The sequence below is a fragment of the Stegostoma tigrinum genome, chromosome 2 (genome assembly GCF_030684315.1).
Source record: "Stegostoma tigrinum isolate sSteTig4 chromosome 2, sSteTig4.hap1, whole genome shotgun sequence".
NCBI lineage: Eukaryota > Metazoa > Chordata > Chondrichthyes > Orectolobiformes > Stegostomatidae > Stegostoma > Stegostoma tigrinum.
Genome location: NC_081355.1, coordinates 146821401 through 146847283, shown reverse-complemented (window position 1 = coordinate 146847283; position 25883 = coordinate 146821401). Strand labels below are relative to the sequence as shown.

Below are 25883 nucleotides of genomic sequence, written 5' to 3'. Positions count from 1 at the left end.
AGTCCATATGCTGTGGGTTCACCCACAATGCCAGTAGGGAGCGAATTCCAGGATTTGGACCCAGCGACAGTGAAAGAACAGTGATATATTTCCAAGTCCGCATGGTTAGTGGCTTGGCAGGGAACTTGATAGTATTCCATGTATCTGCTGCCCTTGTCCTTCTAGATGGAAGTGGTTGTGGGTTTGGAAGGTGCTGTCTAAGTATCTTTGGTGAATTTCTGCAGTGCATCTTGTAGATAGTACACAGTGCTGTGACTGAGTGTGAGCGGTGGGGGGAGTGGATGCTTGTGGATGTGATGCCAATCAAGCGGCTGCTTTGTCCTGGATGGTGTCAAGCTTCTTGAGTGTTGTTGGAGCTGCCCCCATCCAGGCAAGTGGGGAGTATTCCATCACACTCCTGACTTGTGCCTTGTCGATGGTGGACTGGCTTTGAGGAGTCAGGAGGTGAGTAACTTGCTGCAGTATTCCTAGCTTCTGGCCTGCTCTTGTAGCCAGTACATTATTGTGGTGAGTCCAGCTGAGCTTCTGATCAATGATAACTCCCAGGAAATTGATAGCCCTGTATTCAGTGATGGTAACAACATTGAATGACAAGGGGCAGTTGTTAGATTGTATCTTGTTTGTGATGGTCATAGCCTGATATTGTGTGGTGCAAATGTCACTTGCCACTTGTCAGCCCAAGTGATAATGGGAACTGCAGATGCTGGAGAATCCAAGATAATAAAATGTGAGGCTGGATGAACACAGCAGGCCCAGCAGCATCTCAGGAGCTAATGGGAACTGCAGATGCTGGAGAATCCACACATCAACGAATACCAGTCACAATTGGACATAGAACAGTTTTTCCACCGCCTTCGCCTCCACGCCTACTTCTTCAACCGGGACCCTAACACTCCCTCCACTGACCCCTTCACCCGCTTCCAACACAAGTCCTCCTCCTGGACACCACCCCCAGGCCTCCGACCCTCCCTCGACCTCTTCATCTCTAACTGCCGTCGAGACATTAACCGCCTCAACCTCTCCACCCCTCTAACCCACTCCAACCTCTCCCCCGCAGAACGGGCAGTCCTCCGCTCCCTCCGCTTCAACCCCAACCTCACCATCAAACCCGCAGACAAGGGTGGCGCAGTGGTAGTATGGCGCCCTGACCTCTACATCGCCGAGGCCAGACGCCAACTCTCCGACACCACCTCCTACCGCTCCCTCGATCATGACCCCATACCCGAGCACCAAACCATCATCTCCAACACCATTCATGACCTCATCACCTCAGGGACCCTCCCACCCACAGCCTCCAACCACATTGTTCCCCAACCCCGCACGGCCCATTTCTATCTCCTTCCCAAAATCCACAAACCTGCCTGCCCTGGTCGACCCATCGTCTCAGCCTGCTCCTGCCCCACCTATCTGGACTCCATTTTCTCCCCTTTGGTCCAGGAACTCGCCACCTACGTCCATGACACCACCCATGCCCTCCACCTCCTCCAGGACTTCCAATTCCCTGGCCCCCAACACCTCATTTTCACCATGGACGTCCAGTCCCTATACACCTGCATTCCGCATGCAGATGGCCTCAAGGCCCTCCGCTTCTTCCTGTCCCGCAGGCCTGACCAGTCCCCCTCCACCGACACCCTCATCCGCCTAGCCGAACTCGTCCTCACCCTCAACAACTTCTCTTTCAATTCCTCCCACTTCCTACAGACTAAGGGGGTGGCCATGGGCACCCACATGGGCCCCAGCTATGCATGCCTCTTTGTAGGTTATGTGGAACAGTCCCTCTTCCGCACCTACACAGGCCCCAAAACCCACCTCTTCCTCCGTTACATTGATGACTGTATCGGCGCCGCCTCTTGCTCCCCAGAGGAGCTCGAACAGTTCATCCACTTCACCAACACCTTCCACCCCAACCTTCAGTTCACCTGGGCCATCTCCAGCACATCCCTCACCTTCCTGGATCTCTCAGTCTACGTCTCAGGCAACCAGCTTGTAACTGATGTCCATTTCAAGCCCACCGACTCCCACAGCTACCTAGAATACACCTCCTCCCACCCACCCTCCTGCAAAAATTCCATCCCCTATTCCGAATTCCTCCTGCCTCCTCCGCATCTGCTCCCACGATGAGGCATTCCACTCCCGCACATCCCAGATGTCCAAGTTCTTCAAGGACCGCAACTTTCCCCCCGACACTTCCGCCATCTACAATCCAACCCCACCACCCAAGACATTTTTCCATCCCTACCCCTGTCTGCCTTCCGGAGAGACCACTCTCTCCGTGACTCCCTTGTTCGCTCCACACTGCCCTCCAACCCCTCCACGCCCGGCACCTTCCCCTGCAACCGCAGGAAATGCTACACTTGCCCCCACACCTCCTCCCTCACCCCTATCCCAGGCCCCAAGATGACTTTCCACATTAAGCAGAGGTTCACCTGCACATCTGCCAATGTGGTATACTGTATCCATTGTACCCGGTGTGGCTTCCTCTACATGGGGGAAACCAAGCGCAGGCTTGGGGACCGCTTTGCAGAACACCTCCGCTCAGTTCGCAATAAACAACTGCACCTCCCAGTCGCGAACCATTTCCACTCCCCCTCCCATTCTTTAGATGACATGTCCATCATGGGCCTCCTGCAGTGCCACAATGATGCCACCCGAAGGTTGCAGGAACAGCAACTCATATTCCGCTTGGGAACCCTGCAGCCCAATGGTATCAATGTGGATTTCACCAGCTTCAAAATCTCCCCTTCCCCCACTGCATCCCAAAACCAGCCCAGTTCGTCCCCTCCCCCCACTGCACCACACAACCAGCCCAGCTCTTCCCCTCCACCCACTGCATCCCAAAACCAGTCCAACCTGTCACTGCCTCCCTAACCTGTTCTTCCTCTCACCCATCCCTTCCTCCCACCCCAAGCTGCACCTCCATCTCCTACGTACTAACCTCATCCCACCTCCTTGACCTGTCCGTCTTCCCTGGACTGACCTATCCCCTCCCTACCTCCCCACCTATACTCTCCTCTCCACCTATCTTCTTTTCTCTCCATCTTCGGTCCGCCTCCCCCTCTCTCCCTATTTATTCCAGAACCCTCACCCCATCCCCCTCTCTGATGAAGGGTCTAGGCCCGAAACGTCAGCTTTTGTGCTCCTGAGATGCTGCTGGGCCTGCTGTGTTCATCCAGCTTCACATTTTATTAACTTGTCAGTCCAAGCCTGGATATTGTCTGGAACTTGTTGAATTTGGACATGGGCTGCTTTGGTGTCGGGTACTGAATATTGTGCATTCATCGGCGAACATCCCCACCTCTGATAACAAAGTGTGGAGCTGGATGGGCTCAGCAGACCAAGCAGTATCTTAGGAGCACTCTAAGATGCTGCTTGGCCTGCTGTGTTTATCCAGCTCCGCACTTTGTTATCTCAGATTCTCTAGCATCTGCAGTTCCCATTAGCTCCCCTCCTCTGACTTTGTGATGGAGGGAGGGTCATTGATAAAGCAGCAGAAGATGGTTGGGCCTAGGACACTATCCTGAGGAATTCCTGCAGAGATGTCCTGGAGCTGTAGACTATTCTTGAACACTTCAATCAATCCAGCAGCCAGTTTTGTTTTGGGATGGGTACGTTAAACAATGTTTCAGTTATCTGTTACTTTTTGTACATCTAAATAGCCAAACCTTCTTGAATTCCTTTATCGTTCTATGATTAGATTAAACATGAATTTCCTAAATTCAAAGAAATACAAGACAAGGTTATGCAACTTGGTCTTTGTATTTTAGCCCTTTTGCCATTGGTATCACCGGAGTGACTCTGCCCTGCTCTGTCTCTAATTCCAATATACTTTAATTGAGTTCTGGTGTCTAAAAACCGAACAGCTCAGACCAGCTGAAGTTCGGTACAACTGAGGCGTGACGTTTTAATTGCATTCTAGCCTCATTGAACTAATTCTATTAATGTTTCTGCCCACAGTTAGTAACTGTGCATTAGGTCAACAGACCATGCTTACACCTATAGCAAAGTTATCTTGCTCCCTAATCCACATAGAGGAAGAGGGCAGAATAATAGTCATAGAGTCATTCAGCACGGAAACAGGCCCTTTGGTCCAACCAGTCTATAATCTCAAACTAAACTTGCCTCACCTGCCTGCGCTTAGTCTATATCCCTCCAACCATTTCTTGTTCATGTGTTTATCTAAATGTCTTTTAAAAGTTATATCTGTATCCGCATCCCACAACTTCCTCTGGAAGTTCTGAATCAGTCTCTGTGTAAAGAAAATTGCTTCTCATGTCTTTTATAAATCTTTCTCCTCTCCTCTTAAAAATATGCCCCCTTTAGTCTTGAAATCCCCCACCCTAGGGAAAAGACAACTGCCATTCACCCTATACATGCCCGTCATGATTTTATAAATCTCCGTCAGGTCATTTCTCAACCTCCTATGTTCTGAAAAAAATCCCAGCCTATTTAGCTTTTCCTTATAACTCAAGTTCTTCATTCCTGGCAATGTCTGAACCCTCTGAAGTTTAATAACATCTTTCCTATAACAGGGAGACCAGAACTGGGCACATTACTCCAGAAGAGGCCTCACCAACAGCCTGTCGAACCTCAACACTTTGCTTCTCCAGAAGGGGATGAAATGTCAGCTGTTCAGGACTTTGTTTTCATTCAGAATTAAATCATAATTCATGATTTGACTCAGCATTAAACAAATGTAAGGAGGTTCCTACATTTGAGGTCAATAAGACGGATCCTCAGACAATTTTTTAGTGAGATTTTCGCTTGTTCAATCACTACAGCCCACGAGTAGGTACCTGAGCCATGTTACTGTCAACAGTCGAAATTAAGTCAGTGGCTGCCTCACAGCGCTAGGGACCCGGGCTCAGTTCCAGTCTTGGGTGACTGTCTGCGTGGGGCTTGCACATAAGAACATCAGAACTAGGAACAGGCGTAGGCCATCCGGCCCCTCGAGCCTGCCCCGCCATTTAATAAGATCATGGCTGATCTTTTTGAGACTCAGCTCCACTTACCCACCCACTCACCGTAACCCTTGATTCCTTTACTGTTCAAAAATTTATCTCGCCTTGCCTTAAAAACATTCAGCGAGGTAGCTTCAACCGCTTCACTGGGCAGAGAATTCCACAGATTCACAACCCTATGTGTGAACAAGTTCCTTCTGACCTCAGTCCTACATCTACTTCCCTTTATTTTGAGGCAGTGCCCTCGAGTCCTAGTTTTACCTGCTGGTGGAAACAACCTCCCTGCCTCCACCTTATCTATTCCCTTCATAATCTTATATATTTCTATAAGATCTCCCCTCATACTTCTGAATTCTAATGAGTACAATCCCAGTTCACTCAGTCTCTCCTCATTATCCAACCCTCTCCACTCTGGACTCAACCGAGTGAATCTCCTCTCCACCCCCTCCAGTGCTAGTATGTCCCTTCTCAAGTAAGGAGAGCAAAAGGAACACACAGTACTCCAGGTGTGGCCTCACCAGGACCCTAAACAGATGCAGCACAGCCTCCCTGTTTTTAAACTCCATCCCTCAAGCAATGGCAGACAAAATTCCATCTGCCTTTTTAATTACCTGCTGCACCTGCAATCCTACTTGTAGCGATTCACGCACAAGGGCACCCAAGTCCCTCTGCACAGCAGCTATAATTTTTTACCATTTAAAACATAGTCCATTTTGCTGTTATTCCTACCAAAATGGATGACCTCACACTTATCAACATTGTACTCCATCTGCCAGACCCTCGCCCACTCACTAAGACTATCTATATCCCTCTGCAGACTTTCAGTGTCCCCTGCACACTCTCCTCTACCTTAGTGTCATCTGCAAATTTTGATGTACCACACTTAGTCCCCAACTCCAAATCATCTATGTAAACTGTAAACAATTGCGGTCCCAACACTGATCCTTGAGGCACACCACTAGCCACTGACCACCAACCACAAAAACACCCATTTACCCCTACTCTTTGTTTTCTACTGGTCAACCAATCCTCTATCCATGCCAATACATTACCTGTAATACTGTGCAACTTTATCTTATGCAGCAGCCTTTGGTGTGGCACCTTGTCAAATGCCTTCTGTAAATCCAGATATACCACATCCACAGGTACCCCATTGTCCACCATGCAAGTAATGTCCTCAAAGAATTACATCAAATTAGTTAAACATGACCAGCTTTTGTGCTCCTGAGATGCTGCTTGGCCTGCTGTGTTCATCCAGCTTCACACTTTATTATCTTGGATTCTCCAGCATCTGCAGTTCCCATTATCTCTGATACAATTTTAACCTCACTGCGAAGCCTCTTCCAGGGATGCCTAACCTGAAGAAGTTACCCTCCTCCCTCTGGACCAACCTCAGGGAATCTCTCTCCCACTGCAACTCTCTTGCAAACCCATCATGAACCCATGCTGGGTGTTTGCAATGGGACAATTTACATCCAGATGCCTTGCTATTTCTGACCTAATGATAGATTCAAGCATTTTCCCCACTACCGAAGTTAAGCTAACATTCTCCCCTTGTTTGCGTAAGTTTCCTCTGGGTGCTCTGGCTTGAGAGATTGAGAGTGAGACTAGCAGCATTCACATACATATCTGTGAGAGAGCAAAATTTTTTTTGTCAAGATTTACTTGTTGACTTGTAAACAATTAAGATTTCCAATGGTTTTATACAAATCCTTAAGTTCAGGCCACAGGTTGTGAAGCAAAGACCAAAACAAAACCTTGATTAAAATCAATTTAAATACAAAGTACAAAGGCCATAGAATCCCTACAGTGTGGAAGCAGGTCATTTGGCCCAAAAGTTCACACCGAACCTCCAAAGTGCATCCGACCCAGACTCACCCACCCCCAACCAGAACCCTGAATTTCCCATAGCTAAACCACCCAACCTGCATATCTTTGGACCGTGGGAGGAAACCCACACAGATATGGAGAGAACATGCAAACCCCACACAGCTAGTCACCCAAAGGTAGTTTTGAACCTGGGTCCCTGGTGTAATGAGGCAGCAGCACAGCTGGAATCATAGAATCACTGCAGCGTAGAAACAGGCCCTTCAGCCCAACTAGTCCACACAGACACTTGGAGCATCCCAGCCAGACCCATCCCCCTATAACGCACACACCCTGAACACTAGGCTCAATTTAACATGGCCAATCCACCTAGCCTGCACGTCTTTGGACTGTGGGAGGAAACTGGAGCACCTGGAGGAAACCCACACAGACACGGGGAGAATGTGCAAACTCCACAGAGACAGTTGTCCAAGGCTGAAATGGAACCCAGGTCCCTGGTGCTGTGAGGCTACAGTGCTAAACACTGAGCCACCGTGTCACCAGTAGCTACTGAGCTACCATGCCACTTTAAAATGTTGTAGGGTTATCCATTTCAACTACCCCGCCTCTTTACTCCAGATTCCCACTACTCTCTGCATGTAAAAAAGAACTCTTCAAATCTCTCCTAAACCTCTTGCATTTGAAGAGTTTTTGAAGATTAAAACAGATGCATCTCTAATTATTTTCATGTCTTTCAAAATCTTGGTGTGCAAAACAACAGGTCCTAGATACATCTATTTTAATCCTCTTAATTTCTCCAGTGCCATGCTTTTGACAAATTAAATCAATCAAGTCCCTCCTCTTGGCTTGTTACTGGGGCTTTTCTCTCTCTGTGTGATAATTTCCTTCCTTCCTCTTCAAAAATAGATACCGAATGCTTAATTAACAAGCAACGTTTTTATGAAATGATGAGATGAAAGATTGTTGCAATTTTGTTCAAGTCATCTGGATGTTTTCTGTATTTTCTGGTTGAGGAAGTGTCTGTTTTCTCATTGTGGCAAAATAATTCTTCCACTTATACAATAATTTAAATATCAATCCTTTCCATCTCATGCACAATTCAATAAAGTTGCAAGTTTCTAAGACCTCAATTTAAAATGTCTGTTGAATCTGTTTCAATGTCTGTTCTCACAAAATAGTCAATGAATAATAAAAACTGAAACAACTGTGGATGCTGTAAATCAGGAACGAAAACAGAAGTTGCTGGAAAAGCTCAGCAGGTCTAGCAGCATCTGTAAAGAAAAGATCAGAGTTAATGTTTCGGGTCCGTTGACCCTTCCTCAAAGCATAAACAATTGTGGTTTAGAACATAGAACGTAGAACATAGAACAGTAGAGCACAGAACAGGCCCTTCAGCCCATGATGTTGTGCCGACCATTGATCCTCATGTATGCACCCTCAAATTTCTGGAGCATATGCATGTCCAGCAGTCTCTTAAATGTCCCCAATGACCTTGCTTCCACAACTGCTGCTGGCAACGCATTCCATGCTCTCACAACTCTCTGTGTAAAGAACCCGCCTCTGACATCCCCTCTATACTTTCCTCCAACCAGCTTAAAACTATGACCCCTCGTGTTTGCCTTTTTTACCCTGGGAAATAGTCTCTGGCTATCAACTCTATCTATGCCTCTCATTATCTTGTATACCTCAATTAGGTCCCCTCTCCTCCTCCTTTTCTCCAATGAAAACAGTCCGAACTCAGTCAACCTCTCTTCATAAGATAAGCCCTCCAGTCCAGGCAGCATCCTGGTAAACCTCCTCTGAAACCTCTCCAAAGCATCCACATCTTTCCTATAATACGGCGACCAGAACTGGACGCAGTATTCCAAGTGCGGTCTAACCAAAGCTTTATAGAGCTGCAACAAGATCTCACGACTCTTAAACTCAATCCCCCTGTTAATGAAAGCCAAAACACCATATGCTTTCTTAACAACCCTGTCCACTTGGGTGGCCATTTTAAGGGATCTATGTATCTGCACACCAAGATCCCTCTGTTCCTCCACACTGCCAAGAATCCTATCCTTAATCCTGTACTCAGCTTTCAAATTCGACCTTCCAAAATGCATCACCTCACATTTATCCAGGTTGAACTCCATCTGCCACCTCTCAGCCAATCTCCGCATCCTGTCAATGTCCCGCTGCAGCCTACAACAGCCCTCTATACTGTCAACGACACCTCCAACCTTCGTGTCGTCTGCAAACATGCTGACCCATCCTTCAATCCCCTCATCCAAGTCATTAATAAAAATTACAAACAGTAGAGGCCCAAGGACAGAGCCCTGTGGAACACCACTCACCACTGACTTCCAGGCAGAATATTTTCCTTCTACTACCACTCGCTGTCTTCTGTTGGCCAGCCAATTCTGTATCCAGACAGCTAAGTTCCCCTGTATCCCATTCCTCCTGACCTTCTGAATGAGCCTACCATGGGGAACCTTATCAACTGCCTTGCTGAAGTCTATATACACCACATCCACAGCTTGACCCTCATCAACTTTTCTAGTCACATCCTCAAAGAACTCAATAAGGTTTGTGAGGCATGACCTACCCCTCACAAAGCCGTGTTGACTGCATTTAATCAAGCCATGCTCTTCCAGATGGTCATAAATCCTATACCTCAGAATCCTTTCTAACACCTTGCAGATGACAGACGTGACTTACTGGTCTGTAATTGCTGGGGATTTCCCTATTTCCTTTCTTGAAGAGAGGAATTACATTTGCCTCTCTCCAGTCCTCAGGTGCGACTCCAGTGGAGAGCAAGGATGCAAAGATCTTCGCAAGTGACAAAGCAATTGCATTTCTCGTTTCCCAAAGCAGCCGAGGACAAATCTGGTCCGGGCCTGGTGACTTGTCAATCTTAATGTTTGACAAAATTTTCAGCACATCAGCTTCCTCTATCTCTATCCATTCCAGCATGCACACCTGCTCTTCAAAGGTTTCATTCACTACAAAGTTTGTTTCTTTCGTAAAGACAGAAGCAAAAACCTCATTAAGGGCTTCCCCTACCTCCTCAGACTCCACACACAAGTTCCCTCTGCTATCCCTGATCGGCCCTACTCTTTCTTTAACCATTCTCTTATTCCTCACATAAGTGTAAAATGTCTTTGTGTTCTCCCTAATCCGTTCTGCCAAGCCTTTCTCATGCCCTCTCCTGGCTCTCTTCGGACCATTTTTGAGCTCTTTCTGAGGATACTTAAACCAAAGTCTGTCCATTGTATACGATCTAGTGTCAGATACATTATAGACATTTAAGCAACTCTTGGATAGGCACATGGATGATAGTATAATGTAGGCTAGATTGATCTTAGTAGGATAACAGGTTGGCACAACATTGTGGGCCGAAGGGCCTGTACTGTTCTATGTTCTAATAGTGTTCTGTCAGAGGGGAAGAGATTTCCAACTAATATTCATCCCTCAAATAACATCCCAAGCTGTTACCGGTTTGTTGCGCTGTGCAAATTGGCTACCTTGATTCCTAATTTAATAGTGACTGAATTTAGAAAAGAAACAATTGATTGGTAGGACATTTTATAGAATCACATGGTTGTGATATATTGTATAAGCTTGTACGAATGATATGGATAAGGCAGATGTAAGAACCCTACCTTTATGTTTTTGTTTTGATTTAAAAGCTGTGGATTGCAAAGAGAAAGAACCTTTTTTTTAAGAAAAAAGGGTTTTACCCAGACAGCTGCATACTCTCACTCTATTTAATACGTATCTTTAGAGGTATGAGCTCCTGCAATGTGTAGATGATCAGGAACCAAGGAGCTGTTTACAAGTGAAACAAGTTCTCAACTAACTGAGCAGTTTGAAACTGGAAACAAGAAGTCAGAAAAATACAATGTGTGCAGTTACTCCCCTCAGTGGAGGCTGCCTGTTCTCTGCAGTAAAAAAAACTGCTTAAACTTGAAAACCTTTTCTTCAGCAGTTGCTCAGACATTTTCCAAGTGAATTTATCACTTTGTGCTCCAAACAGATCAGTGGAAGCCTCCAGAAAAAGATAACACAATAGGCCTGGCTAGCCAAAGATGGATCATCTCCACACTAGAATCAGGAAGCAAAAACTAGAGAACTGACTTTCCAGTTTTTTGTACCTCTGCCAATAATTTATTTTCTTAATTTGTTTGCATGTACAAAAGGGGTGGTGGTGTGTTTATAATAGGATTAGAGTTTTAGTTGATAAAGTTATACACCCATATATATCTGTTTATTTGTAGCTATTGTCTGAATGATAATATATAACAAGTAATTCGTGTTTCGTACAGAAGTCTGGTTCATGCTTTCTATCAGTTTTGTTCAGGAAGTCAGGTAAATTGGGGTATTGTCTATAACTTTAAAAATAAGTTTAACATTTGGTAGGCTCTGAGAATAGCCAGGCTCACTTCCCAGTATGGAACACTATCCCAGTGGGTAATAACATGGACCCCAAAAGATGGAGGTTTCAAGTTGCAGATAATCAAGAGTGAACATTCAACTGACCAGTTGGGACTGAACTATCTTTCCTTATTGTAACAACTTGGCTTGTATTTCAAAAGTAGCAGTGGTACGACCTAAACCATTTCTAACAGCAGCATTGCTGGCCCGAGAGTGGGCAGATGGATTATGTGCAATTTGTGCAGCAAAAGACTTAACCACACTGCAATGTTCAGTTTCTCTCCAGTTAGATAACCATCTTCTAATTGCACTTCAAGAGGGACACCTTCTGAATTTTAGGAATTGTTTTGTTCTAGAATGGGGAGCAATGCTGTCAAGTCTGCATTCATTGACTGGTTTCTCTGAAAAGGATGGAGTTAGATCTCCTAAATGAACTAGTTTTTTTGTTGATATCATTCCCATGTCATGGCTTAGAATTCCTGAGTTCAGACCCAGCATCAATAAGGAATAGTGATGGAAGTTCAAATCAAGAGTGTCTAACTTGGAGTGAGACTTGAGGTGATGTGTGCCCACAATTTCTTTATCCTCTTGAAAGTCAAGGTTAAGGGGGGTAAATGAACTACTGAGTGAATCTGTGTCGCTGCCTTGTATTGCTTCCTGTGTACATTGTACTTGATGCAGCGATGGATATGGAGCTCAGTGACCATGGCCACTTTAAAAAAAAATGCAAAAGCCATTTAGTTGCACCTGGCAATAAATCTTGTTTATTCAACATTACAGATGTACAATATTGTATACATATGATAATGCACTGAAGAAATGCAGGACAGCATTCAAAGTTTGATACAAGATGTCTTAATACGCTACATTTAGACTCAGTTCACACCAATTTTAGATCGAATAATTTTAATGGCACTTAAAATCCAACATTGTGATGTAAACTTCATCAACCCAGATCAAAAGGCTGGGAACATAAAACTAGGACTGGTATGAGCAAACTTCTAAAGGTCCTCTGCTCAAGTATTTGTAGATGAAAGTTGCTTGAGGAGGACACCTTTATACGTCTCAAGTTTTGGTGAAATACCAGAGATACTGCACACTCCTGCCATAAATACACCTCTTCACTTTGAATTACACAATCCTTACAGAGTGGAAGTACAGAATTCACTGACATAACTGAATCACCACCAATGATTAATTGTTCTTTTTTGATCTTCCCCTCCTTGGTGTCAGATATAGAGGAAAGAGAGTGTAAGTTTCAAAGCCGACTAAATTCAGTAGCCTCATCTAAAGCCTCGTCTCCCTCATCAAATTTGCAGAAGATACCTTCCACTGGAAAGACAGTTATTGTGAGGTAACGACCCACACAGCAATTTGAAGTTGTGCGTCAGTTTTACCCCCTACAGGAGATACTTCAAAACTGGGCTGGGCTGAGGCCAATGCAAATCTCAACTTGCATCACATTTGTGTGAATTCACTACACAATTAATGAATGTCCATTTTTAAAGTGCATTATTACTTTAATAAGGTTTTGCCACAAAACCAAGTGTTTCTTCTCATGCCCCAACAAATCTCCAGGACAGCCAAGTATCATTCCCTTTCTTTTCCCCGCCTTTCAAACAAAAAAATCTACAATATATAGTGTCAGTTTCATGCCTTTGTGCATTGACAAGGACAAAAACAATCCCCCATCCTTGCAGCCATAAGAAAACAAGATAATTTACAAAAAAATTAAATGTGCAATCGTACAAACATAATTTTACATTTGCATACACTGAAAAATATACCTTTCTCTGGCACGTTTTCCCTCAATAACTTCCTATTTACAGTACAGTACAGTTAGCAGTTTTCTTACTGTGTTGAATTGGAGAGTTAAGATGTGTGTATCAGCAGGTAACTGCTATAGCAGGTCCAGACTGATTTTGAAGTTTAGAAATGTTCACGACAATTAAACACAGTAATGTTTGCTGGTTGCCAATCCAAGTCTTGAAAAGGTCACCGACAAACTACTTAAAATAAATAGCCATTTGAACCACTCTGGCTTTAACGCATAGTTTAAAAATATCTTTTAGGTACAGTTGCTAATATTTTTGCAAAATAAATTGTCAAAATCTTAATTGCAACATTACAGCTGTATCTGCATAGCTACTCAGTGAGCAAGATCACCAATTTGGGCCCGATATTGTCACTAGTACTTATCAGATGCAGCTACAGTGTTTGATCAAACTGTTTCAGTTTCCTGATTTCGCAGTCATGTGCCTTCTCTTCTCTGTAGTAGCCAGCATTCAATCTGGTCCTGAACAGAATAAGAAGCTTCAAAGAGTTCTTGTCAAGCACGTTCAATGCTCATTGTAATCAGTCATTCTGTAATGCTTTCTTTTCTTATAGAACCTGTAGATTATAAAACATAAGTTTGTCATATGCTTTTATGAAAAAGGAAAAGGTCTCATTAAAAAGAAAATAAATGTTATGCACTGTTAATGTGCTGAGACATAATGCATGTTTTTCTAGATCCAATAAAAATATCTGGAAGAACAGGAAGCCAGTCACCAAATTGGAACTCAATGAAAACTGCATCCATCTTTCTACTCCCCTGTCCTCCACTAGGATCCTTTTAATATTCTGCACTGATCAAGCTTTTGTTGACTTCGACTAATATTCTCTTCTGTAGCTTATCTTCCTGTGATGCAAGGCCACAAAGGCATTTTTTAGTTATACTCTAAAAGACAGTATACCAAGTGAAAGTTTTGCTGTTGCAGGTAATGCACAAATAAACCTCTATGCTAAATAATAATGATCTACCTACGGGCATCAGATGAGAAAATTAAATCTAAATCCCAATGCCTCCAATTTATCTAACAATTCACCTCTGCAAATTTCCTACATACTCAACGTTGAAGATTGCCCATGAGCTTTCTTATGCAAGATCAGTGAATCAGCCAACACCAGGGGTGTGTACAAGGTGCAGTTTGGCTGGAAACACATTGCTATTTGGTTTGTGGAGAAATGATCAGTTGTAGCCGGCATACGCCATCGGCCTGACAACATGCGATTAGCTCCTGAGTAGCTGAACAGCTTGTGGTTGTGAACAATACTGGGACTGCTGCAAGTACAGGTGGTCTCTCCCTCTCTCTCCCGTAAAATATCTACAGCCTGAAGGAAGCCCGTTTATTTTTCTTCACCAGTTGCTGTGAGTTTGGGCCTTAAACAAGTAAAAAAGAGATTTTCTAGTTAGAATAATAAACCTGTGCCTCATGTGAAGATGTGAAAAGAACCTGCACAGAAATTGAAGAACAGACAACCCTGGCAGCTAAAGGTTCATCCCAGCACTTCCTGTAGACTGGGGCTATTAAATCTTCCCTAGTATTTTCTCCCTCGACCCATAACACCAATGTTTTTTATTCTGTGTATGAGAGTTTTAGAAAGGAGTTAGAGTTTTAATTAGTAGAGTTATATGTCAACAATTCATAATTGTTTACCTGTGGTTAGAATCTATTTATTTGTTAAGTTACGTATTAATAAATAGCAGCTCTTGTAAATACAGAACCCAGCCTGGTCCATGTCTTCTGTTAGCCTAGCGCTATTTGGCAGTAAAGTGGGGGCTTTACAAACTTTGATAATATTTTCAACTTTTGTGATGATTCTGGGGATAGTGGGGCTGCATTTCCAGTGTGCTCCCCAATGAAGTGTAACAGAATGCTTCTTGTGCAATTCTAACTAATGAAAAGGACTAACATTAATGCGAGAAATTAAAGGTGAAGGCATAACACCCATCTGAATTATGAATCTTTAAATATGAAGACAGAAATGGCCAGATAATAAATGTATCACCTTTTTAAGCGGCATTTATTGAAATACATTCTAGCTTTCAAATTTTGATATCGATAAGAATACAATGTCTGCTGTCCTGTCAGCTCATTTTGTCTTGACCATGTTGGTCGTAGGCTCCTGTGTTCAAACATTGTAACAATCACACTGTAAGACAGTCAGTAGCTTGTGAAAGGATTCCATTCTCGAGTCTGTTTGCAAGTTGATTTGTCTACAGGATAACATAAAGCAGCTGTTCGTAAGTACAGGAAATGTTCAGATGTTAGGTTTTTAAAATTGCACCCCTATCAGGATAGCGTTTATAAGTATTGGCATTCATAAGTCAGATGTTCATAAATTGGGGACCCTGACCCCTGCAAACTGTCTTCCATGCTGCACAGACACAAGGCTTGCAACAAATGGCTCCAGGATTATACTAAGATTAATGACAAAATGCTTGTACCGATATGACAATATAGGGCAGTCTTACTCACTGGTGTCAGAAAGAGCAAGAAAACAAATGTCACAATCTTGAGTTCCCTCTCTGATTTTCATTGAAAGAAAACTAAAATCATTGAGGGGTTCACAAAAAGGAGGTAAGGCTGCAATATAAATACAAACAGGATATTTGGTAGCAAACAGCTTTTACTGGTCATGCTTTTCATCAGCATTAATTGTAGTAAGAAATTGAATTATCTCTTCATTTAGATACATGCAGTGTACTTGTGCTTCCATCCTGATTCCATGCACGCTGTTATCTCACATCACATTTAGTGCCAGTGAACGTGTTTGTTAGACAAAGTACTTTTAAATTAGTAAGGAAATTCATGGGCACAGCAAGGATATATTTATCAGATTCAAATTGCATGGGCGATAACAGTGCCCAAATCAGCAAATTCCTAATTTCTGATGATTTTATTGAATATCAACAGAGTCTGAACTTGCTCTATGTTAGTGATGAAAAGTCACTCTTCAGCTCCTGTGAACTTCAGCATGTCCCCAGATTTGCAGTGTTCCTTGTTGAAGCTGAGTTTACATTATCTCATACATCCTGGATTGGGACCATTTCCTGTTATCACCACATCCCACCAGCTTTATACCAAACACCCCATCATTAAAATCCTAATTCATAGCTTTGCTTCTTTACTTCTGTATTTCTCCGATGTTCCTGACTGTCTTCTTGCGTCAACCATTATGAATTACATGGTGATCCTTTTACTACTTGCCTGCCCCCATTCTAGCTTCATCAGCTTCCTAAACTCGAGTAAAACAAGTTTCTTGTTTTAACCTTCAAATTTTCTGATGGGATCATCCTTTCCTGGCTCCACTCACGTTGCTGTTCACACTCTGGCCTCTGCCAAAGGTCGATTTCTCACGACCTAGTCCCCATCTGCTGGAACTCCCTCTTTCACTAACTTTACCCCCTACGGCCGCCTTCCTGCTTTCAAAAATGTGAGATCAGGCTTTTGATTTCTCTCACTCTGGCAAAGTGTCCGAATGCTCTGTAATTACTTGCCCTAGTAAATACCTAAGTGAATGGTATACAAATGTAAGTTTTGATGAATCACTTATGATAATAAACGTATCCAACATGCAGCGGAATTTCATGCCGTCTGTGATAGAAGAGACCACATACCTATATCAACTTCAGAACTTATGACTCAAGGGCATTGCCCACTCTCAAGCACACCAAGCACCATTACAGAACATACTTTCTCCAGTCACACATTCAAAATTCTCTCAGTATACTGTTGGCAAAATAAAATTGTACAGCGTCATAAGCTCCTGCATCTTCAGCCATTACTGACCATGCCAAAGGCTGTTTAGTCAAATCAGCAGATAGCAAAAGGGATTCCAGCAGCCAATGTTGACTCAGCAAGCTGAGCGGGTACAACATACCCTGGTGTACCCTACCTGAGTGCCTAGAGGAAGGGGTCAGAGGTCAGACTCCAGGAGATTAGGAATATTGTGCATCTATACCTGCTGGGGTGAGAACAAGAGCCTGCAGAATGTCAGACAATGAGACTATTCCCACAATACTTTCTTTTTCATCAACTACTACCAGCCGATGAACCTGAAAGACAAAAAAAAGTCACATGGTAAAGTCCACATTCAAACAACCGCAACTGATGAAGTTGTAGCTATCAGTTCCCACTGCAACAACAAACACTGCGTCTTTAGTGGAAGCTCAAATACAAGTTTAAAAACCATGTCAAAAAGTCTTAAAAATATTTCATATATTCCATATAATGATCAAGCTACTTCTTATTATAAAGGTGTGTCAAGTCAAGCACAGGAGAACCAGAAGAATCTAATGGACTCCAAATGTTTAGAGTCAAGGGCATTTAAAATAAATAAACTTGATAACATCCAGCAATTCTCACAAATACCCAACTATTACTGGCACATCTTAGTTGTTAACAATTAGTTTCTTCCTTCATGCATGTAGCTCTTATTCGGTTCCGAATTACAATGCAGATAGTGTGACACACCCGACAGAGTTATCTGGTTTATACAGAAAACATTCAGACATCTGTATCGTTGTCAAATTTAAACTGAACTAACTTAGATATAGGACAGATGTCAGAGGTGGTTTCTTTACTCAGAGTAGTAAGGGAATGGAACGCTTTGCCTGCAACGGTAGTAGATTCGCCAACTTTAGGTACATTTAAGTCGTCATTGGATAAGCATATGGACGTGCATGGAATAGTGTAGGTTAGATGGGCTTGAGATCGGTATGACAGGTCGGCACAACATCGAGGGCCGAAGGGCCTGTACTGTGCTGTAATGTTCTGTTCTACGTTAAACATTACCCAGTCTGGAACTTAAAACCCACAGCCACAGCAGTGAGATAAAGGGGAAATAATGTCTTAATTGGTATGTTAACAAATGTAAAGCACAAAAAAAAATTTGCTTTGTAAAAGATTTGTGTGGCAAGTTCCAAGATTTTAAACTACCTTGTTAACAACAAAAATTACAATCAGATCAAACTTAGCACAGTGACAGGAACAGAAAATGAAGCCAATATGAGCAGATACATAACCAAAATATTTTCCATGAACTCCACCAAAGACCTGGGAAAACTTGGGCATATTTTCGATTTTGGTTAGATTAGAGTTGGAGCACTGTGTCCTACAGTTCTTGTCTCCATTTTATAAACAGAATATAGAAACATTGCAGCAGATACAAAAACATTTACTAGAATGGAGAAGTTAAATCTATCATGAGGTTTGTACATCAAACAAAGACTGTCGGGAGACCTCACAGAGACCCTTACGATGGAGAAAGTTTAACTGAGTAGAAAAATGTTTCTACACACACAGGCAACCAAGACTAGGGCCAAAACCAAAACCAGGGGGCAAAAATACAAGAATTACTCAGAAATCTAATGGGGAATAAACGAGTAACTGCTTCATCCAGAATGATAAGAATCTCAAACTCGCTACTACAAAAGCAACTTACATTTATATATAGTGCCTTTAACATAAGATGTCCCAAGGCACTTCGTACGAGGATTGTAAATTAAAATGTGACACCAAACCAAGAGGACACATTGGGTTAGATGACCAAAACCTTGGTCAATGCAATAAGTTTTAAAGATCATTTCAAAGGTGGTAGAGAGGCAGGCAGTTGTAAGCAGGGAATTCTAGAGCTTAGGGCCTAGGCAACTGAAGGCCTAGATATTAAGTGAATAGCCAATAAAATCAGATGTCATCAAGAGGCCAGAATTAGAGGGGCACAGATACCTTCGAACTGAATGAGATTGCAGAGATAAGAAGGGAACATAGAATAGTTGAGGTGATTAGCATTAGGATTATTGAGGTGGTGACATCGTGGTAATGTCACTGGTCGAGTAACACAGACTCCCAAGATTCGTGTTCTGCAGGATCAAATCCTGCCATGGCAGATGGTGAAATTTAAATTCGGTAAAATCTGAAATTAAAATGCTTGCCCATGGCGACCATGTAACCATTACTATTTGAAATAAAAACCTCTCTGGTTCACTAGTGTCCCTTTGGGAAAGAAAATCTGCCAAACTACTCAGTCTGGCCTGTGTATGACTCCAGACCCACAGCAGTGTCCTCAAGTGTCCTCTGAAATGGCCTCAGTTCTAATAAATCACTACACCACCATCCTCTCCGTGAAAATTAGGGATTGGGAATGAATGTTGACCAAATCCAATAAACAATTTGAGGAAAAGTTAGATGAACATACAAGGGGAAAAGGAACAAACAATATGTTAATATAGTTAGATGAAGAGTGGTAGGAGGAGGCTCCCTGTGGAACATAAACACTGCAGGGATCTCTTAGGCCAAATAGCTTCTTCACGTTCTTTATATACTATGCAAAGTTGAGTCTAAAATGTGTCCCTACCTCAGCTTTGACTATTCTGTCCACTGTTGTCTCCAGTGCTTCCAGCCTGTGACACTTCACAACCCCTTCAAAATACTGTGAGCGGTGTTGCAGTGCCTGGGTTACAGTGATATCCAGATTATTGTATGTCTTCTCAGCAGCAAGATTCTGAGCGGGGAAAATGAACTTGGTTTAATATGAAATGCTCAAATTGTTTAAGGTTTGAGAGAAAATGTATGAAACTTCAATTGACTTATAAGCATGATCAATTCATTGTTTTCATTTTTACAATTTGCTCAAAAATCCGAACAGAAATTGGGTGGCAACAACTGCAACTAAATATTGTATAACAGTTTAATTGTTTAACAATTCTACACAATGTCAGTCGTCAAAAAATTGGGTTCTGGTCAAATCCAGTTTGGTAACTCAGCCTGCAATCTCTTAAAACACCTGAAATGTATCCTCAAAATCGAGTGCCAAAGAAGTTAACAATGAATGGGCTAATTATATTCAGAACAGCAGCATAGCTGCTGCAGGACACAGAACATAGAACAGTACAGCACAGAACAGGCCCTTCAGCCCACAATGTTGTGCCGACCATTGATCCTCATGTGTGCACCCTCAAATTTCTGTGACCATATACATGTCCAGCAGTCTCTTAAATGACCCCAATGACCTTGCTTCCACAACTGCTGCTGGCAACGCATTCCATGCTCTCACAACTCTCTGTGTAAAGAACCCGCCTCTGACATCCCCTCGATACTTTCCACCAACCAGCTTAAAACTATGACCCCTCGTGTTAGCCATTTCTGCCCTGGGAAATAGTCTCTGGCTATCAACTCTATCTATGCCTCTCATTATCTTGTATACCTCAATTAGGTCCCCTCTCCTCCTCCTTTTCTCCAATGAAAAGAGACCGAGCTCAGTCAACCTCTCTTCATAAGATAAGCCCTCCAGTCCAGGCAGCATCCTGGTAAACCTCCTCTGAACCCTCTCCAAAGCATCCACATCTTTCCTATAATAGGGCGCCCAGAACTGGACGCAGTATTCCAAGTGCGGTCTAACCAAAGTTTTATAGAGCTGCAACAAGATCTCATGACTCTTAAACTCAATCCCCCTGTTAATGAAAGCCAAAACACCATATGCTTTCTTAACAACCCTGTCCACTTGGGTGGCCATTTTAAGGGATCTATGTATCTGCACACCAAGATCCCTCTGTTCCTCCACACTGCCAAGAATCCTATCCTTAATCCTGTACTCAGCTTTCAAATTCGACCTTCCAAAATGCATCACCTCGCATTTATCCAGGTTGAATTCCATCTGCCACCTCTCAGCCCATCTCTGCATCCTGTCAATGTCCCGCTGCAGCCTACAACAGCCCTCTGTACTGTCGACACCTCCGGCCTTTGTGTCGTCTGCAAACTTGCTGACCCATCCTTCAATCCCCTCATCCAAGTCATTAATAAAAATTACAAACAGTAGAGGCCCAAGGACAGAGCCCTGTGGAACACCACTCACCACTGACTTCCAGGCAGAATATTTTCCTTCTACTACCACTCGCTGTCTTCTGTTGGCCAGCCAATTCTGTATCCAAGCAACTAAGTTCCCCTGTATCCCATTCCTCCTGACCTTCTGAATGAGCCTACCATGGGGAACCTTATCAAATGCCTTACTGAAGTCCATATACACCACATCCACAAATCGACCCTCATCAACTTTTCTAGTCACATCCTCAAAAAACTCGATAAGGTTTGTGAGGCATGACCTACCCCTCACAAAGCCGTGTTGACTGTATTTGATCAAGCCATGATCCTCCAGATGGTCATAAATCCTATCCCTCAGAATCCTTTCTAACACCTTGCAGATGACAGACGTGAGACTTACTGGTCTGTAATTGACGGGGATTTCCCTATTTCCTTTCTTGAAGAGAGGAATTACATTTGCCTCTCTCCAGTCCTCAGGTACGACTCCGGTAGAGAGCAAGGATGCAAAGATCTTCACAAGTGGCGAAGCAATTTCATTTCTCGCTTCCCAAAGCAGCCAAGGACAAATCTGGTCCGGGCCTGGCGACTTGTCAATCTTAATGTTTGACAAAATTTTCAGCACATCAGCTTCCTCTATCTCTATCCATTCCAGCATGCACACCTGCTCTTCAAAGGTTTCATTCACTACAAAGTTTGTTTCTTTCGTAAAGACAGAAGCAAAAAACTCATTAAGGGCTTCCCCTACCTCCTCAGACTCCACACACAGGTTCCCTATGCTATCCCTGATCGGCCCTACTCTTTCTTTGACCATTTTCTTATTCCTCACATAAGTGTAAAATGCCTTTGTGTTTTCCCTGATTCCTTCTGCCAAGCCTTTCTCGTGCCCCCTCCTGGCTCTCCTCAGACCTTTTTTGAGCTCCTTCCTTGCCTGCGAGTAATCCTCTCTAGCTGAACTTGACCCTAGCTTCCTCCACCTTATGTAAGCTACCTTCTTCCTTTTCACAAGAAGCTCCACCGCTCTCGTCATCCAAGGTTCCTTAATCTTACCCCTTCTTGCCTGTCTCAGAGGGACATGTTTACTCATCACTCGCAACAACTGTTCCTTAAACAGTCTCCACATGTCTATAGTTCCTTTACCATGGAACAATTGCTCCCAGTCCATGCTTCCTAACTTGTGTCTAATCGCGTCATAGTTTCCTCTTCCCCAATTAAATATCCTCCCATTTTGCCTAATCCTCTCCTTCTCCATAGCTATGTAGAATGTGAGGCAGTTATGGTCACTATCACCAAAATGCTCTCCCACCATAAGATCTGATACCTGCCCCGGCTCGTTTCTGAGCACCAAGTCTAGAATGGCCTCTCCCCTCGTCGGCCTGTCAACGTACTGCGTTAGGAAACCCTCCTGAACACACCTTACAAATACAGCTCCATTCAAATCTTCTGCTCGAAGCAGGTTCCAATCAATATTAGGAAAGTTAAAGTCACCCATTACAACAACCCTACTGCGACCACACTTTTCCAAAATCTGTCGACCTATGCTTTCTTCAATCTCCCTGCTGCTATTGGGGGGCCTGTAATAAACCCCTAACGAGGTGACTGCTCCCTTGCTGTTCCTAATTTCCACCCATACTGACTCAGTAGGCAGATCTTCCTCGACAATGGAAGCTTCTGTAGCTGTGATACCCTCTCTGATTAGTAGTGCTACACCCCCTCCTCTTTTTCCCCCCTCCCTATTCTTTTTAAATGTTCTAAACCCTGGAACATCCAGCAACCATTCCTGCCCATGAGAAACCTATGTCTCTGTTATGGCCACAACATCATAGCACCAGGTACTGATCCAAGCTCTAAGTTCATCACTTTTATTCCTGATACTCCTTGCATTAAAGCAAACACACTTTAACCGATCCCTTGGTTCCTTCCCACTAGCTGGTCTACCTCTTGCTACTGCCTCACCTGCATCAACTCTCACCTCTGGTATACAGCTCAGGTTCCCACCCCCCTGCCATACTAGTTTAAACCTTCTCGAACTACTCGAGCAAACCTTCCACCCAGGACATTGGTCCCCTTCCAGTTCAGATGCAACCCATCCTTCTTGTACAGGTCCCACCTTCCCCAGAAGGCATCCCAATTATCTACATATCTGAAGCCCTCCCTCCAACACCAGCTGCGTAGCCACGTGTTCAGCTGCGCCCGCTCCCTGTTCCTCGCCTCGCTATCTTGTGGCACTGGTAGTAAACCAGAGAACACTACTCTGTTCGTCCTGCTCTGCAGCTTCCATCCTAACTCCCAGAAATCACTTTTTATATCCTCAATCCTATTTCTGGCTATATCATTTGTGCCAATATGTAACACGATTTCTGGCTGTTCGCCCTCCCCTTTTAGAACCTTATACACCCGATCAGAGACGTCCCGGACCCTGGCACCAGGGAGGCAACGTACCTTCCGGGAATCCCGATCCCGACCACAAAATCTCCTGTCAATTCCCCTAACTATCGAGTCCCCTACCACGAGTACTTTTCTATTCTGCCCCCTTCCCTTCTTTGCCACAGTGCCAGAGAACTGACTACTATGGCTTTCCTCTGGTAGGTCATCCCCCCCAGCAGTATCCAAAACGGTATACTTATTGCTGAGGGGAATGCCCACAGGGGATCTCTGCACTGTCTGTCTGTCCCCTTTCCTCCCCCTAACTGTAACCCATCTATCCTTGTCCTGAGCCTTAGGAGTGACCAACTCCCGGTAACTCCTCTCAATTACCCCCTCTGCCTCCCGAATGATCCGTAGTTCATCCAGCTCCAGCTCCATTTCCCTAACACGGTTTTCAAGGAGCTGTAGCTGGGTGCAGAAGGCATATGATAAAAGAAATTCACGCATTGTAAGTGAAAGGAATTGTACTTACTATAACATCAAATTTGGAATAAATATCTACAACCTTCCCTGTAAAAGAAAAATAAATGAACTCAAATGATTCACTGGGAAGTGACATTTTATGTTGTAAAAATGCAAAGCCACAAATGCAGTTCCACTGTGCCTTACTGGATCAAAGAACCAATTGTCCCAGTACTTTTAAGATGTTTCTGTTGCTCAAATAATTACATTATGCATTTGAAACTGATTGTCTTAATAATGACTGAATACAGGCAAATGTCACTGGATAATTACGTAGCTAGAGCTTTGAAGGGCACTAGGCTTGAAGATCAATTGTCTCAATTTTTTTGTTACTGGCACTGATGATATCTACTTAGAGATGTTTACATCTTTCATTTCATAAATGCTGTTGAGTTTTCTGTAGCTCTTTCTTAGATTGCTTTGCTTTCATAATTCACACCAGTTAATTCAACTGAATAAATCAACTAAATATCTTACTGTAGTCATTATGGGTGGTGATGTGGAAACTGGCTGTAAACGATGAAGAGTCATTGATGTATTTTTAAAGTATGACATGTACAAGCAAAAGGCTGATGTAGAGCTGATGTCAGATAAAAGATATATACGTGTGTGCATATACATGAAATATATAGAGCAAAGCATTAGGAGCAAGTGCCACAAATCGTATTACAGAGGTTAGTCAAAGAAAAATTTACTTCTAAACATATAAGAAGTGCCGATCTTGTGCTAATCTAATGATCAATTGATTTTGATGTTGTATTGAACACCAGCAATTAATGAAATTTACACCACCAACAAGACTTTCTTCCGACAAAAAAAGGAGACCCTTTAAATAAAATTGTTCATGGGACGTGTGCGTTGCTAGAAAGATTAGAATTTATTGCTCATCCTTAATCCCCAGAGTGCAGTTCTACATTGCTGTGGGTCTGTAGAAACATGTAGGCCAGACAAAGGAAGGGTGGCAGATTTCCTTTACTGAAGGATATTACGGAACGAGATGGAGCCCAGATGGATTTTTTTTTAAAACAACAATTAATAATGGTTGCGTTGTCATTGTGAGGGTAGCTTTTTGTTCCAAATTTGTATTGAATTGAAATTCACCATCTGGAATTCATCAAACAGGAATTTCAACCTGTAAAACCAAAACTTTAACCTGGGGTTCTGGATTACTATTATACCAGCATCTTGGCACGGTGGCTCAGTGGTCAGCACAGCTGCCTCACAGCACCAAGGACCCAAGTTCGATTCCACCCTCAGGTGACTCTCTGTGTGGAGTTTGCACATTCTTCCAGTGTTTGTGTGGTTTTCCTCCCAAAGTCCAGAGATATACAGGTTAGGTGGACTGGCCATGCTAAATTGCCAAGAGAGTGTCCAGGCATGCGCAGGCTAGGTGGATTAATGGGAAATCAGGGTCATAGGAACAGGGTGGGCCTGGCAGGATGCTTTTCAGAGGGTCGTTGTGGACTTGATAGACCAAATATCCTGATTTCACACTGTAGAGATTCTATGATCTCCACTGATATTCCTGCATAGAATTATCTTCTTCTAAATTTGCCTAGACTGGATGTTTACCTTTGCAAGTTTATGGAAGAAATGAGCAGTATCAGTAACATAATCAAAGTTGCTGGAAAAGCTTAGCAGGTCTGGTAGCATCTGTGAGGGAAAGAACAGAGTTAAGGTTTCGGGTCTGGTGATACTCCCTCACAACAGTCACTGGACGCGAAACCTTAACTCTGTTTTTCCCCCCACAGATGCTGCCAGACCTGCTAAGCATTTCCAGCAACTTTGTTTTTGTTCCTGATTTACAGCATCCGTGGTTCTTTTGGTTTTTATTTAGCATCAGTAACATATATAAATTTGGTGCTAGAAACAGATGATATATTTGAATTGGTGCAATAGTAGAACAGCAAGAACTCCTGGTGTTTAATCCAAACAGTGCAGGCCGATGCCCATTATGTCAGAATAAATACAGGACACTATCCCAAATGCTTCTTGCTGAAGATGGCATGGAGATCAGTTTGACCATAACAGTTCAGCAAATAAATTCCCTATTTAGTGCTAAACTAGTACTCAACCTGCCAAGATACCTTCAATGGCATTTCCCAAACAGGGGATTTCTATCAGCCAAACAAGCAAGAGCAAGAGTCAAATG

The 25883-nt window shown here is 43.3% G+C and overlaps 1 protein-coding gene across 9 annotated transcripts in view; it reads right to left on the bottom strand.

Moving 5' to 3' along the window:
• Window positions 1-11937: 11937 nt before the first annotated feature.
• prkag2a (protein kinase, AMP-activated, gamma 2 non-catalytic subunit a) overlaps window positions 11938-25883 on the bottom strand; it is a 447918-nt gene continuing 433972 nt past the window's right edge. For 7 of the 9 annotated variants that reach the window (XM_048551429.2, XM_048551437.2, XM_048551409.2 and 4 more), the window contains 4 exons: window positions 23742-23779; window positions 19383-19529; window positions 16989-17082; window positions 11938-13592 (listed from right to left, as the gene is read on the bottom strand). In XM_048551429.2, the coding sequence (XP_048407386.1) occupies window positions 13561-13592; window positions 16989-17082; window positions 19383-19529; window positions 23742-23779 (311 nt within the window). In that variant the 3' untranslated portion in view covers window positions 11938-13560. Of the gene's footprint in view, window positions 13593-16922; window positions 17083-19382; window positions 19530-23741; window positions 23780-25883 lie in introns of all 9 variants that reach the window. The other 2 variants (XM_048551419.2, XR_007249582.2) reach the window with 2 other exon arrangements.